General features: G+C 36.1%; 1 protein-coding gene across 1 annotated transcript in view; it reads right to left on the bottom strand.

Annotated features, from left to right (window-relative positions):
• LOC122814243 (cytochrome P450 4A10-like) overlaps window positions 1–12,035 on the bottom strand; it is a 338,854-nt gene extending 326,819 nt beyond the window's left edge. The window contains exon 1 of the mRNA XM_044086842.1: window positions 11,343–12,035. Within this exon, the coding sequence (XP_043942777.1) occupies window positions 11,343–12,035 (693 nt within the window). The remainder of the gene's footprint in view (window positions 1–11,342) is intronic.
• Window positions 12,036–21,294: the final 9,259 nt, after the last annotated feature.

The following is a 21,294-nucleotide window of genomic DNA, read 5'->3' as shown; positions in this document are numbered from 1 at the left end:
AGATATAGTACCATAGCTGCTCCTCTCACAGATCTGACATGGTTAAACAGAGACAGCCAGCAAAATGCCAAGTTGCTAAGATGGAGCCTAGGGTTGCAAGCATATGATATGTCAGTGCAGCACCGCAGTGGGATTAGCAATGCCAACGCAGATGGGCTGTCAAGACAGGGAATGGGGTAAGGTATACTCAGATAGACCTAACCCTCTCAAGCAACATTTCTCAAGGGTCAGATGAAAAACTAACTTCAGTTCTCCAGGGGGAGATGTGTGAAGATAGGTGAAGGCTGCCAGCCTAGCCAGATAGAATTTAGTAGATAATTCTTTCATTTGTAAATATTAATATAAGCCACAGGCTTGTTCTCTTAAATGGGAAAAAATGGTGTTAAATGTGGAACTGCAAAAATGTAACAACAGTGCACTCTGCTGTAACAAAGCTGACAAGTCAGTTCTTTGATGTCAAAACTTGGATCCGATATGTCTGGAAGAAGGAATTCTCACTATTGTTTTGAGGCCAGAGTTAATGGCTAAAATTTGCATGTTTAATTTTTTTTATTGCTCTGGTTCCTGACCAGCTGCAAGATCAACGGGGCCATTAACCTCTGAGAGTCTGTTAGCCTGGGAACCAGAAAGAAATGATGTAATCTGAAATGAATCAGTGGTAATGTGTTATCAATTTAAGGACAGAAAGAATGAGAACATTAGAGCATTTGTCTTGAGAACATCCAACTCACCAAGTCTTGACTAGCGCTGTGTAGTAAGAAGTATTATCTTGTGTTTTTATTATTATTAAATATTTTTAAATCTTTCAACTGTGGCTGTTTTGTGTAGAGATAACGTAAGCTCTATGAGTACATTGCATGTATATAGTGATACTGTATTAAGTCACTCCAAATAAGCTTTGTTGTGCAGTCACACTTACCATTTGGATAATAATATTGCACAGTAATAACTGGACACCCTTTAATAAGGGCCTTTGAGTAGCTAATAAATATTAGCTGTGTGGTGGCAGTGATATCTACCGTATAATCTGGGTAAAAAGGACACAGCTGGAGAATCTGTGCCAGCCTTCCCCAGGAGAATCTGTGTGGCTGTATATAACTCGTATCTCAAAGTGTGTGTGTGTGTGTGTGTGTGTGTGTGTGTGTGTGTGTGTGTGTGTGTGTGTGTGTGTGTGTGTGTGTGTGTGTGTGTGTGTGTGTGTGTGTGTGTGTGTGTGTGTGTGTGTGTGTGTGTGTGTGTGCGTGTGTGTGTGTGTCAGCTACTTGGGCATGGAAACAAAGCACTGGTCGGACAGAGAGGGTGTTGGAGGTTTGAGCTTGCACACTAGGCTGAGATCTGGACCCTATAGCTGTGCCAGTGGGGAATCTGACTGGGGACCTGGAGAGAAAGGGAGAAACCGGCCCCAGACTGACTGTGATCTCTGTGTGCTCTTAAGGGAAATTGTACTTTACTGTGTGTGTATTTATTATCCTTTCCCTATATGGACGCCCCTCACTGGTGTTAGTGGTGAGGATTGAGGCTCCTTGATTGCAGGGCCAGTGCGTGAGTGTCACAGCGATTGCCACCTTTTTGTAGTAGAACTTCAAGTCCTGATGTATAGAAAGTCATGTACAGAAAAGAAAACCAGATACAGTCTTCTACAGCGTATCAATAGGGGGACTAATGTTATGCACAAAGCAGTCTCTCCTGTTACTCTGAACCAATCAGTTTAGTCACCTCTGCATTCCTAACCATGAGAATAGTAAATGTGCTCTGCATTCCTAACCATGAGAATAGTAAATGTGCTCTGCATTCCTAACCATGAGAATAGTAAATGTGCTCTGCATTCCTAACCATGAGAATAGTAAATGTGAACATGTTCTCGAGCAAAAGAAAGATTTCCTGGTTTTTTGCACACAGCAGCCCTCCGGTTTTGCTTTTTTATGGTTAGTTTGTTTTTTATTTTTCTTTGAACGTCTGATTACTGGAAGGAAACTACCTTCTGACTCATAGTAAGTGAATGTACTGAAATAATGTAAATATATAAATATTTGGTTCGGCTTTTACTAACTGCTAGCAATGCATGTTTGTTGAATTTTCCTCATATTGAATGCATATTTTTATTTTTATTATTTGTTGTGTTTGATCTATGCATGTATGTATTGTACTCATGTTATATTCTGTAATTCTGAGCCCATGTCATGGCTGAAAATAAACAACAGACTAATCTACTTATCCAATCAACAAACTGCAAACAAATAAATAAATAAATATGTTATGATGTGCATATATATATATATATATATATATATATATATATATATATACATATATATATGGGATCCGTACAGATGCTCGACTGCATCTTTCACCAAATCCAAATTTGGTGAGCATACTTGCGCGAAAGTGCTGTTCACGGAAGCAGCACTTTCTCGTAAGTATGCTTATTGTTCCAGTCGTACTACGGTGCCATAAGGGAAGATTCCCTTTTCCCCACTGTAGTATGACCTCGGAGTGAGAATATTAAAGTAGGGGGGGTGTGGGGGTGCATGGGGGCTTGCCCCCCTGCATTCAAGTAGATTTTTCTTTTTCAATGAAAGCGCTTTCGTTAAAGTGTGTTCAGTGGTAATGGATTTGGGCTTTTGAACTTTCGTTCACAAGTCCTATATATATATATATATATATATATATATATATATATATATATATATATATATATATAGATACATACATACATTACATTTTGCCCAGTTACTGAGGTAGATATACTGAAGACAGCAAAATGTGTGGTAAAGACACTCCACAAATGAAAGACCGTGACACTGAAACATTTAATTAAAAAAAAAAGTACTTTCCTCTGTCTAGATCTGCAGTGCATAATCCCTTGTATTATACATTTGTGGATTTTACCAGGCAACCCTACAAGCAGTGAAATAAAAACAGAGGATGTAATTTTGTAGTGTAATGCTTTATACGTGTTAATATTTATTTAAATGTTTACATATAGAATGTGGATTAATACTGCATTATGCTTCAGAAACGTCATCCACCAGACTATAAGTTTACTGAATATATTTCACAAGAATGTTTGAGATATTCTGTCCAGAAATATGCATTTTTCACAACTCTGTTCTTATGCTACACATGTAATTTCAATAAAGATGATATTTCCAAATCTCAAACCTCCATATTCAGCACAGTTCAGCAAATTTAAAGCAAAGCTAATCCTGGCCAAATCATGATTCTTTCCCTTGCCTACACTGTCCATTTTTCATCAACTGTCTACCTCGATCATGTTTGTCCCTCTGGATTAAACAACTTATATTTTGGTATCACATGCTACAGTTTTTTATATATATATATATATATATATATATATATATATATATATATATATGTGTGTGTGTGTGTGTGTGGGTCTACTTCTGTTTGTTGAAATTGCACTTTATCGAAGGACAGACGTACAAACCCACTTCAGCGAAAGTGCATTTAGCGAAATGCACTTTCGCGAATTACACTTTACCGATGCACAAAACCACACATAAAACACACTACAAACGCATTTTTGCAGGGGGGGCAAGCCCCCCTGCACCCCCATGGGGGAGGCTGTGCCCCCCACACCCCTGCTACTTAAATATACTAACTCTGAGATCTCACTACAGTGGGGAAAAGGGTGTATTCCCTTACCCCCACTGTGCCGTGCTTCGGTAAAGTGTAATTTGCGAAAGTGCATTTTTGCTGAAGTGGGTTCATACTTCTGTTCTTCGATAAAGTATATTTTCGACAAACAGAAGTAGACCATATATATACAAACACACACACACACAGACACACACACACACACACGCACACACACACACACGCACGCACACACACGCACACAAATACTTGCGTGCATATAGAGTAATCTCAGCCCCTGCATACCATACATTCATATACTTCCCAAATATTGTGCTCACTGTACAGATTTGATAGGCTCAGTAGCTTAAGAGGCTTCTCATGCTGTTGGCTACCTTGTGAGCTGTAATGTTATCCATTTGTATTGCATGTTTCAAAATTACATAATTTGATATGGTATAAAAGTTTGAGGCAGAACAGAGATCATGTGCCCCACTCATTTTACTGTTCAGGGCAGCATTTGCATTTCAGAAGGTGGTTCCACTGTGCTGCATTGACTTTTTTTGGAATCTGTTCCTTTCAGTTGCAGTTTCTTTTTATAAGAATGTTTTGTTTGTTTTACACAAGCATTGCAAATTTAAAGTAATGTTTTCAATTACATGTATATAAATTGCAAACAGTATGGGCTGTAAAGCCTTAGGGAATTCTTCTAGCAGAGATAGTGGATTTGCTGTGGGACTTAAAATTATTCAAACAATGATTCATGAAATTAGTCAGATCAAGCAGTGACCGAAGGACCAATCCTACAAACACTCCCTTTTCATTCCAGGATGAACTGCAGATGGGTAATTTCTTTCTACCCCTACGGCGTTTTACTTTTTGCGTAAATTATATTAGTTAACAAGCAGTGTGGGTCAGCGCCCTCTTAGGAGATGCAGTGGACTCAGACCTTCTCCCCCTCCCCCCCACATTTTTTTTTATGGTTATTGCAGCTAAATGTTGTTTCTTTCAAGGAAAGCAGAACTTTAGATACATTATTTTATAAAGTTACTATTTGTTTTACATCAGATGTTTGACATTACAAAAATAACTAAAAAAAATAAAGGGTTGGATTTAAATTTGTCTGCCAATTACATTTCCTGTGTCTTGAAGTAATATAAAAACAAGTGTACAGCGGCTGAAGAAGGGCCTAGGTCTTACCTTTATTTTTCTAATACACTGTCATCTGTTGAGTAAATACTTTGGTGACCTCATTGGATTCTACTTCTGCACTTTGGTTTTGGTCTAAAGTTCCTTATATAATGTCTACAAGACAAAGAGTTTTGGATTAAACATGATTCAGTGGACAGGTTTTTCATTTAACAGTTCTGTTTACATATTGTTTAGATATTAATTATTAATGCAGTATAAAAATACAATTTCTTCTATAGGGTCAAAGTTCTACAAATATTCTTTTACATTATTAATATAAATCATTATATTTCCATTCATTGAGAAGTAAGATTTTTATATATATATATATATATATATATATATATATATGTGTGTGTGTGTGTGTGTGTGTGTGTGTGTGTGTGCATGTGTGTCTGTGCGTGTGTGTGTGTTTGTGTCTAAAATTCACTATATCTAAGGGCACCTGATCAAACATGACTGGCTGGTCAGCAGCCTATCAAAAATCAAACAAAAAGAAAAACATTGATTTTTCCATGGGGAGCAAGCCCTCCTGCACCCCCACACCCCCCTACACCCCCCCACACCAGTGCTAATTATATCTACCAACTCTGAGGTCAAACTACAGTGAGGAAAAGGCACATTTCCCAATCCACACTGCACTATAATCTCAAACAGAAGAAAGCTAATGTATTTGATTTTTTGATCAATTGTACTGGATTTTTTTCCCATTTGATAATTGGAATGCTTTACCAGTTGTCAGTAACCCATATATATGTTTGTATGTATATATATATATATATATATATATATATATATATATATATATATATATATATATGTGTGTGTGTGTGCGTGTGTGTGTGTATATATATATATATATATATATATATATATATATATATATTAATGTAATGTTTAGACATTTGATTATATGGTCTTTATTGCAAGCATTTTAATTGTTCATTGTATATGCATGTATATACCTACATAATGTATATAGCTTGTTAATAATGTTACTTCCTTTGAAGGCTTTTATGCTAAGGAGCTAGAAGTTTTATTTTTTAATAAAATGAGTTTGCTATTTATGTCATGTCTTTCTTTTATCCATTTGTAATTGTGTGAGTACTTTATAATGCTAGAGGAAACAGAGGAAGCAAGACTTTATTAACAAACAAACTTATTAACTGCCAGCTCTAACGAAAAAAAGAAACAGATGCCAAATCAGTCTAGAGTCTGTTGTCATAATGTTTTCACAAATAATTTTGATCATTTTATACACTGAATGTGTTTTCTTTTCTTTTGTCATTAGTTTCACATGCATACCACTGTTGTCACCATTCTTTGCTTCATGGACTACATTCGTATGTATTTCATTTTTATCTTCATTATACCTGCATGTTCTTCATATATTCATGCATTATTTCATGATTGCTTTCATTACAGTCAGCTCATTTAAAAAAACTTAAAATTTTTCAAGATTCAAAGAAAATCTAAGCTTTAGAATGCTTTTAAATGCTCAATATCAGAAGTTGAACTCCAAATATTAGTATCTGGTCTCATGTTGTTTTCTGATATTTTATTTTTATTGTTATCTGCAAGCAATGCTGCAGTGAAAGGAATAGCTTATGGAGTGGCTACCATCATATTTTGTCTTAAAGCAAAGCTTGCATTTTCGTTTTATAATGGTGCATTAAAAGGAGTGGTGTAGATGCCAGTCAATGGAGAATATACGGGTTTGCTGTGCTTTTTAAACTGTGAATACAGTCTGAGTCTTCTTCTTCCTGCAGCGGAGTGCTGAAGTTGGATAGTTGGAACAGGTTTTCACTCAAACATGTACATTTCTTAATTTCTTATCTTGTTATTTCATGGAGTTTGCATAGACTTGAATTGGTTTGAAGGTACAATTTACAATTGCATCCTCATATTTCTTTAGTGTACTCATGCAATCTAAGTCTAAATGTACACTGCAACACCAGCGTGTTTTGCTTGGTGGCGACTGACTTGTACTACGTATTAGAACATTTGGATGTATTTCAGCAGTATATGTTTGATTATGTGTGTTTGCTTTCCTATGTTAACCAGATATATATTTTTTTCCAGCGGATAGATCTCCTATTAAGTGGATAACTCACCTGTAATAGTGACTGAGAGCATTCTGGATTGCATTTATTAAAGCTATTAAACACTGTAATTTATGTACCTAGATTTGAAATTAAGTAAGTAATGAAAAGTTAGCCAGTCAGTATTGTTGTTAGCAGACATGCCTGTTGTAGTTGAATACGCTGTGGTGAACTTCTCCTCTATGTATTTATGTTTGCAGATATACCAGAGGTCCATGATATATTATGTTATTGCCTGTCTGATTTTGCTGTCTTACCTTGATTTGTTTTTGGTACAGAACTTACTTCTGCATAGGCACTCTGTTATCTTCTGAACTCAGTTCTATTCCATTCCCACTGATAACCACCTTCTCCTTTTCCCAGCCTCCTTCCCTTCTTTAATGTCCTTTAAATGTATTAAATACAATGATAACAATTACTCCCAAACTGAAATACTACTACTTTATTGTCATTGCTAATTTTCGAATTATAACTAACTATTTATATAGTATTGGTGGTCTTTTTTTATCTATCTTACCTCTCCTGTCACACATTCTTTATTCCTAGGTACATAAGCCTTGTTACTCCCAAGCAAACTTAAGCTACAGAACTGAACCACATAAGAGTATCAGTACCAGACATAAAGAGACATCTCTAAGACACTGGATCCGTGCTGTTCCCAATAGTCCCCCTTCCTATAATGTATGTTGTATTTTTAGCTATTTAACTGTATCTATAAGCAGCTCCCTCATACATCACCGAAACTCACTTTTATATAATTTCTTCCCCATCCATTTTCCTTCTTGGCTCTTACGTACTCTGTATGGTTAAGAGTTTTTGCTTGTTCCATTAATCAGGGTAATGTTCCTTGTTTTGTTCGATCTAGCTCCCTTACCCTTAATTTTAGCAGTCCATCAGCCCTCTTATTTTACTCTTATATATTTAGATATATGTTTAGAAGTCTAAAACCCAAATGTATCTCAATATTTACTCACCTCAATCTTCAGTGATTTGCCAGAAAACTACTAATTTTATGAAGAACATGCCAAAAATATGAGGCAAAAATATGTATACTTGATAGGTATGTCTGTCTGCCCTTCCATCCAAAAATTCCCAGTAGTAATCCATGTATTACATTTAGGGAAACAATTAGTTTTATTACAGCCCATCTTTCTTTTTCTTTTTAATATAGAACACTGCCAAAACCCCAGAAAAATGTTAACTCATCGATTGTCCTTCATAACACACGTAACATATGTTGTATCCCAGATAAATAACACTTGAGATAAGCACCAGTTTGGTAGGCAAAATGCTGCTTAGTGCTAGGCACGTACCAGTCTGAGAGCTCCCTAATGCCTCTCTTCATGTAGTCTAGTGAGGTACATCTCAGGTCATTTACACCCACATGGACTATGACTATAACTGAGTCATACTGGCATATGTAGCACAGTGACTGGAGAGCATATGTAATTTGGAAAATCCTGTCTTCTGATAAGCAATTGAACATTATTTTCTCTTTGTCCAGCTTGTTGAATGGGGCATCAGTATGTTCCACAATGGAGTCCACTATGACCATAGCCCTGAGTAATGCATTGGCTTGCCTTATGGTCATTTTAAGTTAAGACTCTATTGGGTGTGGCTGTATGTGTAGTGTTAAGTGTTGCTTTTGATGAGTGTTTTTTGGTTCATTGAGGATAATTTTTGCAGGTAGACTGTCTGAGAGGTCTTTGTTGTTTGCAAAGATTGCATTTAAGTGCCGCAGCATAAGTTGCTGTATGCGTAAGGTACATAATATGTGCAGAGGGTGTAGGATGTATGTTTCTGAGAAACTGATCTTTATTCTGTGTGCTTGTATGTGAGAGTTTTTCCTCCAGTGATACTGTGTATATACATCTCTCACATTATGTATTTGTTTCTTTAAGGATTAAATGGTTCTCAATGAACATGTGACAACTGCTACATTGTCTAAAGATATGCATGTTCACTAAACTAGAAATTAGGAAGGTGCATGTCCATGATGTCAGGTCTTTCATTAGGTGAGCCATGAGTGTGTGACACACAAGCGGTTAAAAGAGGGCAACTAAAGGTGCTTTTTGGACTAAGGACTAAATCAGGCATTATAATACTATATTTAAGGTGCAGTGCTTAAAGGTTCTTTTTGGGCTAAGGACTAAATCAGGCAATATAATACTATACTTAAGGTGCAGTGCTTAAAGGCGCTTCATGGACTAAGGACTAAATCAGGCAATATAATAATATATTTAAAGTGCAGTGCTTATAGGTGCTTCTTGGACTAAGTGGAAAATCAAAAGGCACAACACCAAAAGAGAGACAAACGCTCCTGCATCCAAGAATAAAATAATAAATAAGACAATCCACATGCAGGTAGAGAATGGCCACGAACTATTCAGTTTTTTCCAATCACTTAATGTTTCCCAAACAACAAGAACGAAGGCAGCAAGTACTCCAAAAGTTAAAAAGTTTATTCGCTAGCAAGTAAGCGCTTTCACCCAAAGGCTTTATCAAACTTCAACAGTGCTAATACATCCATACACAAATATATATACAGATGGGAGGAAGCTGATAGGTCCAAACAAATTAATTAAAAATCAGGTGAAGCATATTAAAACAGCATACATAAATCACTAATAAAAACTTATAAAAAAGTTTTTAAAACTTCTCTCAAAGATAAACAAAACATATATATATATAAACAAACAGGTTATAGAACCATAAAAATGTAGGAAATATATATACAACCACCTAATGTGGTCTAAACAATCTTTTCCTACGTAACATAGGTTTCACTTGTACCTTGCCATTCAGACCAGGGGACCTATCCGCTCTAAACCTAATTATCCACCTTAACTCACATTCTTGCAGGTAAGCATCTACATTCCCCCCTCTAAGACTAGGAAACACCTGCTGTAGCACACTAAATGTAAAATAATGGTCTGCTCCCATATTTCCAATATGTTTCGCAAGGGCATTATGTTCAGATGCAGTCCTAATACTATAAACATGTTCTCTGATGCGCTCCCTAAGTTGCCTACACGTTTTACCTATATAAAACGCTAAACAGGAGATGCATCGAGCAATATACACAACATTAGAACTGATACAGCAAGTACAGGTATTAAAATTATATTCAACACCAGTTGCAGGGTGCAGAAAATGTTTTCTAACATCTATATATTTACATTGATTACACTGTTGACAAGGTACAGTGTTGTAATCCCCTTTCATTCTAACTGCAGGTGTACAAACAGATCTATGACAGAGAGTTCTTTTCAAGTTTTGTTTATTTTTATAAACAAAACTCGGACATAAACCTACTATATTAAATAGTTCATCATCCAGACCCAATACCTCCCAATGCTTATGGACAATATCCCTTATCATACTAACATCTCTAGTAAAATACAGGGATAACCTTAAATTCTCAGTTCTCACTATTGTTGACGTAGATTCAATACCTTCCCATTCAGAAAAATAGGGTTTCGCTACATTACCCCTAAGTTGATCAACTGTCCTTCTATTTCTATCTATCTCTCTAGATCCATAATATCTATCCAACAGTCTTTTCTTGAGTGCATCAATTTCTCGTGAATACCCCATAGGACAGGGATTAAGTCTAGATGCTCTCATAAACTGTCCTTTCATTACATTTTCAAATACAAACCTAGGGTGCATGCTATGGCGATGTAAGAGTGTGTTCCTAAAACATGTCTTCCTATGCACTGAAGTATTCAGTAACCCGCTAGGTAATCTGCATATATTAACATCAAAAAATGACAAATTCGATAAGGAATAATTCAAAGTAAATTTAAGAAACCCTGTAAGTCCATTCAAAGAATCCACAAATTCTAATAGTGAAGCCTCATCCCCCTTCCAAATAAGGGAAAGATCATCTACGAAACGTCTGTAATAACCTACGTACTCCTTAAAACTGGCAAGGGGGAATAAAGAGTTCTCTTCCCAATCAGCCATCACAATGTTGGTGTAGCTATTGGCACAAGACATGCCCATAGCTACGCCATCCTTCTGTATATAGATTTTATCTCCAAAAATAAACACATTATTTTCAAGAACTATTTCCAAATAAAGGGAGAGAATATCAATGGTTTTATCATCAAAATCTGAATTGTTTCTCATATAACACTGTAACCTCAGCAGACCTTCACCATTAGGAATAACCGTGAACACACTTACTACGTCCAAGGTCACTAGGATGTATGGTTCATGGTCATCTAGTGACCTAGTATACTCATAAAGATTAAGTAAAAATTGTTTACTGTCCTTTAGTATATATCTATTAGTGTCTACTAAGGGTCTTAAAAAGAACTCCAGTAGAATAGAAAAGGGTTCAGTTAGCCACCCTTGTCCAGCTACTATCGGTCTCATGGGTGGCTCTACCAAAGACTTATGTATCTTTGGAAGACCCTGTATGACTGGTATAAGGGGATTACTTACTTTAAGGTATTCAAACAGTGTATTCGAAATAATAGAGCTTTTATATAAGTCATCTAACGTGTCATAAACTTGAAAAACTTTTACACCAACCTCTTGCAAGCTTATATTACCATAAAACCCTTCATTACTTAACATAAGTGTCATATTATTCACATATCCCATCGTGTCCAGAATTACCACCGGACCGCCCTTATCTGCCAGTCTGATGACAATTGAGTGGTCATCCTTAAGGTTATTCAGTGCTTGTCTTTGTAGATAACTAAGGTTGAATCTACGATTATTTAAACCAGAATGTCTTTTTCCATTATAATATTTATATAAATCATTTTCCACCATTCTAGAAAAAGTATCCAATAGCGGATGTATAACCGGTGTATATAAACTATTAGGACGAAACCTCTCTAAACCTTCTGGCATTTCTACACCATTCTGATTTCCAAAATCTAACCTCAACTGCACCTTCCTAACAAACATTTTTATATCTAGTATCGAGTCTGTAATGTCACTATCACGGGTAGGAATAAAACTTAATCCTTTGTTTAAAACTTCATCCTCATAAACACTCAATGCTCTATTTGATAAATTAACTACTAGCTTTACCCTACTTTCTCCCACATTTTCTTCAGGTTGGGTCCTGAGTGCTCCCCTCCCGACCCCTTCCGTTTGTTCCTGCCTCTGCTCTGAGACCTCCATCTCCCTAGATGCGATGTATTCGCTATCGGGAAAGGGGCAGGTAAATTGGAACCAATAATCAAGGCAGGAGGGATTGTGGTTGGTTTATCATTAGGGGTCTTTTTCCTAACCACTGGTTCATCACAATTATTTAAAGGTACAGTTCCAACCCTTTGATTGACAGAGGGTGAAATTCCTGGACATATGTCAGACATTATAGGAACAGTATCAGAACTACTACCAGAGTTACTGAAAGAACTTCTATTAGTATTACATTCGTCACTCCTATTGATAGTATCAACATCATTAGGCACAGGCACATTCTCAGTAACATTTTTAGACATATCGCCTCTAGGCATAGTTCTAACATTCTGTCCACTGTTGTGCTCATTTGTAATACGTGGCCAAGTAAAGACATTACCACAACGAAAGTCCTGAATGTCTCTTATTAATTTATTCCTTTTCTGTTCCAAAACCCTTTTCTCGAACAACTGAACATTGTCCAACAGTCTCTCAAGGCCAAACTGAGCTTGAGAACTCTTATATTTCTTTAAAAAATTGTCATGCTGCTCATTCACGTTTTTTCATATAATTTTTTCTTCTACTAGATGAAACTCATTGAGGAGTTTCATATAATTAAAACTTAATTCAAGATTGAGCTGTTGCCATTTAAGCAACAGCTCAGGAAAGGTATTACCTGAAGTCGGCATTTTGAGAACTCGTAAACCACGAGGTATTACGTGTTTCTCAATACATGCTTCGAAGTGTTGCCGCTGCAACTGTAGTTTCTTTAGCTTGATAAAATCCAACTCCAACCTATTCAGGTCTGTCCCCAATTCTGCAGTATCAATGATGTTATCCACTTGTAGGTCCGGCTCAAAACATAACAGCATATTCTTCGTGGCAGCCAAACAGTCTTTGAACCGGGTTAACTTCCGGTTCACCGATTCTGGTTCCTCTAGTCTGTACGGCAACTCAACGTTCACTCCAGGTACACTAATGGCCATCTCCCTCAATTGGTAAGGTAACGATAAATGGAAAATCAAAAGGCGCAACACCAAAAGAGAGACAAACGCTCCTGCATCCAAGAATAAAATAATAAATAAGACAATCCACATGCAGGTAGAGAATGGCCACGAACTATTCAGTTTTTTCCAATCACTTAATGTTTCCCAAACAACAAGAACGAAGGCAGCAAGTACTCCAAAAGTTAAAACGTTTATTTGCTAGCAAGTAAGCGCTTTCACCCAAAGGCTTTATCAAACTTCAACAGTGCTAATACATCCATACACAAATATATATACAGATGGGAGGAAGCTGATAGGTCCAAACAAATTAATTAAAAATCAGGTGAAGCATATTAAAACAGCATACATATGCTTCTGAATGGGAAGGTATTGAATCTACGTCAACAATAGTGAGAACTGAGAATTTAAGGTTAACCCTGTATTTTACTAGAGATGTTAGTATGATAAGGGATATTGTCCATAAGCATTGGGAGGTATTGGGTCTGGATGACGAACTATTTAATATAGTAGGTTTATGTCCGAGTTTTGTTTATAAAAATAAACAAAACTTGAAAAGAACTCTCTGTCATAGATCTGTTTGTACACCTGCAGTTAGAATAAAAGGGGATTATAACACTGTACCTTGTCAACAGTGTGATCAATGTAAATATATAGATGTTAGAAAAAATGTTCTGCACCCTGCAACTGGTGTTGAATATAATTTTAATACCTGTACTTGCTGTATCAGTTCTAATGTTGTGTATATTGCTCGATGCATCTCCAGTTTAGCGTTTTATATAGGTAAAACGTGTAGGCAACTTAGGGAGCGCATCAGAGAACATGTTTATAGTATTAGGACTGCATCTGAACATAATGCCCTTGTGAAACATATTAGAAATATGGGAGCAGACCATTATTTTACATTTAGTGTGCTACAGCAGGTGTTTCCTAGTCTTAGAGGGGGGAATGTAGATGCTTACCTGCAAGAATGTGAGTTAAGGTGGATAATTAGGTTTAGAGCGGATAGGTCCCCTGGTCTGAATGACAAGGTACAAGTGAAACCTATGTTACGTAGGAAAAGATTGTTTAGACCACATTAGGTGGTTGTATATATATTTCCTACATTTTTATGGTTCTATAACCTGTTTGTTTATATATATATGTTTTGTTTATCTTTGAGAGAAGTTTTAAAAACTTTTTTATAAGTTTTTATTAGTGATTTATGTATGCTGTTTTAATATGCTTCACCTGATTTTTAATTAATTTGTTTGGACCTATCAGCTTCCTCCCATCTGTATATATATTTGTGTATGGATGTATTAGCACTGTTGAAGTTTGATAAAGCCTTTGGGTGAAAGCGCTTACTTGCTAGCGAATAAACTTTTTAACTTTTGGAGTACTTGCTGCCTTCGTTCTTGTTGTTTGGGAAACATTAAGTGATTGGAAAAAACTGAATAGTTCGTGGCCATTCTCTACCTGCATGTGGATTGGCTTCTTGGACTAAGGACTAAATCAGGCAATGTAATACTATATTTAAGGTGCAGTGCTTAAAGGTGCTTCTTGGACAAAGGACTAAATCAGGCAATATAATACTATATTTAAGGTGCAGTACTTAAAGTTGTCTGTTGGATTAAGGACTAAATCAGGCAATGTAATACTATACTTAAGGTGTAGTACTTAAAGGTGCTTCTTGGATTAAGGATGAAAACAGGCAATATAATACTATATTTAAGGTGCAGTGCTTAAAGGTGCTTTTTAGACTAGGACTAAATCAGGCAATATAATACTATATTTAAGGTGCAGTGCTTAAAGGTACTTGGACTAAGAACTAAATCAGGCAATATAATACTATATTTAAGGTGCAGTGCTTAAAGGTGCTTCTTGGACTAAGGACTAAATCAGGCATTATAATACTATACTTAAGGTGCAGTACTTAAAGGTGCTTCTTGGACTAAGGACTAAATCAGGCAATATAATATTATACTTAAGGTGCAGTGCTTAAAGGTGCTTCTTGGGCTAAGGACTAAATCAGGCAATATAATACTATATTTAAGGTGCAGTGCTTAAAGGTGGTTTTTGGACTAAGGACTAACTCAGGCAATATAAAACTATATTTAAGGTCCAGTGCTTAAAGGTGCTTCTTGGACTAAGTACTAAATCAGGCAATATAATACAATACGTAAGGTGCACTGCTTAAAGGTGCTTCTTGGACTAAGGACTAAATTAGGAAATATAATACTATATTTAAGGTGCAGTGCTTAAAGTGCTTCTTGGACTAAGGACTAAATCAGGCAATGTAATACTATATTTAAGGTGCAGTGCTTTAAGGTGCTTCTTGGACAAAGGACTAAAGTGTTTATCAACATGCAAACTAGTTGCTCTGTGCTTCTCAAAGTGCAAAGTAGCTTCTCTACAATCATAGTACAAACAAAAACTGCTATGGCCTCCTTGTATAAAAAAACACCACCAATACAATGCAAAGAGATACTAACATGGAAAGGACCACAACTAGAGAAGCTGGTCACTTTTCAAAACATGGCTTTAATATGGTCCAAAATAATGAACACCCTTGCTAAGCACTTTCATCCTGTAGAATGGACTTCATTAGATCATGGGTGCAAAATCAACAATTGACATTATATATCCAAATATACCAATCAAATACATTAAGCAGTTAACGTATTTCAACTAATTAGTCGCATTTAAAATTGTGCTCTGAAAAAAAAAATGTTTTCTTATCCCTATCAATAATATGAATATGTACAACATTCAAATTGATCAAAAATGCAAATGTTAATTCCTAAAAATGAAACACAAAACCTCTTACAACTTAGCATCCATCAATTTTAAACCACTGTTGATAGAAATCTATTCATTCAGCGCTGGCTTTGATGTAGCATTTAAACGAAGCTGCCAAACCAGTTCTTTATACTCCAAAAGGGGTTCCCAGTTCCAGCCTCTATACGAATTTCCAACTTTGTGAATGACACCAAATTTGTTTTTCACATCAGAATTATGGGGACAACCATTTTGATGTTTCTAAAGTGCATTGTTGCTATTCTCTTTTTTATTTCTTAGTAATGTTCATATATGCCTTTCTTAAGCTTTTCCCTGTAAAAATTGTGACACTACTGACATATAGCATTGCATACCACACCCCCTTGCGGCACAATTTTCCCTAATAGTTGTCTTAAGTTGTTGGCCATGATATATAATTGGAAAGGTATCTCTTTCCAAAATATATTTGCAAAAGTGACACATTCCTTATCTCCAGCTACCCACTTTCTTAGTATCACCATTTGTTTCACCTCTGCCTTGTTCAAAAATGTCCTTCAAATTATAGCCTCCGTTATAAACAAAAGCAGTTGAAATCCCAACATAACTATTAAAAGCCAGATCAGATTTGAAAAATATTCAGATTATTAGTTATGATGTCTTTAATCCCCTTTGAGCTTGAATTATGACTTAATATTATAGCCCCAGTATAGTGTTTATCCATCTGTTCAATTCCAGGGTGATAAAAGTTAGGAAAGCCTTATTATTTGCCTTTGACTAAATTCTTTTTGTGACTAAATGGATGACAAGTAGTAAGCTGTAAACACAAACTGAAAAAGGCAGGTTTTGTAAAAATATTTGACTCAAAACCATCATTTCATTTATTAATAGTAACATCCAAATAACTCTTAACATCTCATGTAAATTTGAGAAAACTAGTAGTTTCATTAATATAGTTACATACATACATACATACAAATGTTTCAAGCACGGGCATTAATGACCTTCTAGCTTGCCAATATACCAAAACACTTGTTCCCATAATAAGTGTCCAGGCTGTTCTTAAAAATATTTAAACTAGTACTTGCTTTAATGTAATTTGGTAATCTGTTCCAAGCATCAGCTACTCTGTCAGAGAACCAGTTAGTACCCTTCTCATTCCTACAGAACCTTCTACATAGGTTATCTGATGATTCTCTAGTACTTTTTGATAACCCCAAACATAGGGTTGCCACCTTTTCAAATGGCCAAAGTGGGACATTTTTGGATCACACATCAGATTTTACAGGCCGACACATACCCACAGTCAGTACAAAGGATAGAACTTAACTTTTTTTCCTAAATAAAAGCTTATTCTTGTAGCAGTTTAGTTGCTTATTATGTTTCTTGTAACATGTAGGTATTTTAGATACAGAAATAACTATTTTATGCAACTATTACATAAAATATGGGACATAATTATGTCCTACAATCTCAGGACATTTGCCCTTTTTAATATTTTTTGTCAGGACACAACTGCCCAACGAGGGACTGTCCCTCTCAAAGTGGGAGAGGTGGTAACCCTACCCAAACATTCCCAGAGGTAGTTGTCCCTAAATGCCTTATATAACCTGAATAAGGTCTCTTAAATATCTGTAAGAGACACTGTACAAGTTCAGATATTTTAGTCTTTCATAATAACTTAGATTTTCACATCCATGGATGCCCTTGGTATATTTCCACTGTACTCTTTCCAGTTTATACATGCTTGTTTTCCTGTAGGGCTTCCATATTGTTATTCCATACTCAAGATTGGGTCTAATGTAACTAACAAACAACAACTTCATTATGTTTGATTTCCTAGACTTTATAAATCTTTTTATACAATAGTGGCAAAATTAAGATATTTATGCTACAATCTGGAGTAATATTTCTTAAAAAATTCCATAAATCTTTAAGAATGTTAAGACACTGATGTGAAAATGTTTTCAAAACCATATCTAAAAACATTGTCATAGGGTGAGTCTTAGAACCGTGCGCCGACACTATAGGTCTCAGAGAGGGGTCATAAAGATCCTTACAAACCTTCAGAATTTCAAAAATGGAAGAAACACAAGGTTCATTGTTAAGTAAAAAATTATATTCACCATAGTTAATGGTACCTTGCATTAGAGCTTCATATAAATGTAAGTCAATCTTTTTGTATGCTATATGAATTTCACTGATAGATACCGCACAATATTTCTTTTCATTATATAATAAATTCAACATATTTCTAGAATATCTAGTATTATCCATGACAAAAGTACCCCCACCCTTATCGTGTTTCATAATTCTAAGGGATCTGTCTTGAGAAAGCTCTTTTAACTACTGGAACTCTATATTATTCAGGTTGTAGTATCTATTACGATTGCTCTTAAAATATTTGTACAAATCATTCTCACATGCTTTATCAAAAGCATTAATAACTGGAATGTAAAGGAGGGTTATATGCAATTGGAGTCCTAAACCTAGGACCAGAACTATCAGTGGATTTATCACAAAATAAGTATGCTAAGTTGAACTTCCTAATAACTTAAATTCTATCAAAACATCTACTATATCTCCATTACAATGTGGAACTAAGGTAAATCCTTTTTGAAATAAATTAAACTGGATCTCATCAATAGTGAGGCTACTATAATTAAAAATATTGTAGTCCTTGAAGGAAAGCTTAATGACTCAGAAACTATTAATAATCTGATTGTCTATTGTCCCCTGCAACCTCTCTCCCTCCTCTGACCTCTTGTGACCTTGGGATCTCCAGATTTCTGCCCTACTATCTACAATTATCAAGTTACTGGGAGAAGTTCCATAAGTAGTTCTGTAGAACAATTTTACCTTCTACAACACAGGATACGTTAACCACCACTGCATATAGAACAGCTCCAAACAAGTGTGCCAAATTTATACAAGCACTTTAAAGACATAACTATGACTAATAAACCCTTAGGTCGATAAATTACTACTCTTAGAGACCTTTCTGTGTGTTTCCCAACTCAGAGAGACTAGGCTACCACCTACTACCCCTAGGGGAATAAACTCCATCCTCTTAATGTAAAAATACACAAAAAGTGTACTAATCACTATGCTATCCTAGTAATTTAAGTAGCTAGATAGTCACTGCTAATAAGGCAATTTAAGGCAAGGTAAACCAACAGTAAAGTGAAATAAATCACTACAAGTCTACATCAATGACAAACAGTCTAAAATGCAGAACAGGTAGTAAATAATTCAATGAATCAACAGCAGTTCATTATATAAACACAAAACAAGTGCAATTTTTTAAAAAAAGTACTTAGTTTTGCCTGGATAGCACTTGATATAAAAACATTTCTTCTGAAACACAGCAGAGGACACCAAGCATTGCTGAGCTCTGCGGAAATGAGCCACAAGTCCCACAATGCACCACATTTATACAGACACTAAAAACACACAATAATCGCCTACTCCAAGGTGATCTCTGCATAACATATAAAGCTATGTCAAACCCAGAGCTGTTGAACATGCTACACCTAAAGAAATCCCAATCCCTCTGAGCTACACGCTCTAGGGACCTAAACCTTGTCACCACAATAAACAGGACATGCTGGAGGGATAGATTCTTCTCCCAGAGACTTTCTATACTCTGGAACAAGTTACCCATCTATGTCAAGCAAAGTTCTTCATTAGCACTCCAAGAAAAATCTTGATGAGTGGAAGGGAAACAGGAAATACACCCCGGGGAATCACTTCTGTGTCTCTGCTGGACAGTCGCACAGGAAAATAACTTTCTTGGGTGGTATAAGCAATGGAACCTTGCTGGCTAGGCTTATGTAGGCCATTGGGCCAATAGACTAGTACCTACCTATGAACCTATGAACCTATAATGACTAATAAGTCCTCTGGCCAATAAACAGCTACAGTGATGATCACCCTCTACATCAACATAGAATAGCACAAGCTCCCCAAACCCGTACACTTCAACTGTATTAGAAACAAACAATTTTTATAAATCCATATTTAATGACACAGTAAAACAATGTGATTGGGAACCTCTCAAATATATGCCTCTAGAATAAGCTATCTGCCATTTCAATAACTCCATCTTAACCTTACTAAACCAACAAGCCCCACTGAAACATAAAAGAGTGAGAACACACTCTGCCCCACAGATAACCTGTCAAACTAAACAATTCATGAGAGACTGAAACAAAACCTGGAAGCAATGGCACAAAACTAGGACCCAATCCTGATATTTGTGCCTTAGAAAAAGCACAAAGGCACAAGTCCATTATGATAAAAAGAGCTTCATCTCCACAAACCAGACCACCAGACCTCTCAACTATCCAGATTTGTACCTCATATTTTGGTCTGTTCCTCATAAAATGTATGGTTGTCTGGCAAATCACTGAGAATTGAAGTCACTAAATAATGACACACATTTGAGTTTCAGACTTCATATAATTCAGAAAATACATAATAATGCAAAACCTGTTACTCTAGCAACTTTGGAACTTTATAAGAGCAATATTTAAAATCTGCCCCTATGTTTGGGCCTATGTCTCACCATTATTTCTGGCTTTGCCCAGATTTTTTGAGCTGAGAGGCTGAGAGGTATGCAGACCACACATACCAAACACCCCAAAAGATTTTAACAAAATTTAAACAACCTCCAAAAACAGGCAGAAAACTTACACCAAATCTTTTCTCATCTGAAACCAGAAGGGATATTGCAAACAAATTCAACAAGCACTTCATCTCCAGTACTCTACTTAATTCACACAATAACAACTTATACCCACCCCACCTAAACACCCATGACCATAGCTCCACACCCCATTCAACCTTAACAACCATCCATACAAATACCATCAAAAATACATTAAAAAACTAAAACCCACACAAGTAGCTCCTGACAACCTCCCATCTGAGTATCTCAGTATAGCCACTGACACCATTTGTTAGCCTGTATCTATCCTAATTAATAGATCCATTATAGAAGACTACATTCCAGCCCTATGGAAGACTTCCTTCATAATCCCATTACACAAAGGGGCTCCCTATTATGCTGTCACAGACGCAGATTGTCGAATGCGTCTTTGTCAAACTGAAAAGAGTGAAAAGGCAAAATAGCGAAGCGGCTTTTCAGCGGATTCTTTCCCTGGGAAAGAATTTGTCTGCTTTCGCTACTATGCCTTTTTGGCACTGTAGTGCAATCCCACGTCTGAGATGTGGGGGATGAAGCCCCCCACATTATGCAATGTTTTATAGTTTTTTGTTTTGTTTTTTTGTCTCAGAACAGCGATTTTATTCCCTTGGAAAAAAATCGCTGTTCTGAGGTTTCGACGTTGTATGCTTTCGCTTACATGGGCTTGATTATGTGTCGTTCACTCTTCTGAGTGTGCGATATCATAATATAGACCCCACAAAGGTGGTACATCCATCAAACTGTCAAACTATAACCCTATTGAAATCCTTCCTCCTGTCTTCAAGGTACT

Source organism: Protopterus annectens, chromosome 10.part0 (genome assembly GCF_019279795.1).
Source record: "Protopterus annectens isolate FY-2018-M chromosome 10.part0, PAN1.0, whole genome shotgun sequence".
In the NCBI taxonomy this organism is placed as follows: domain Eukaryota; kingdom Metazoa; phylum Chordata; order Ceratodontiformes; family Protopteridae; genus Protopterus; species Protopterus annectens.
The sequence above is the reverse complement of the archived record's forward strand: the minus strand, read 5'-3'. Positions and strand labels throughout refer to the sequence as shown.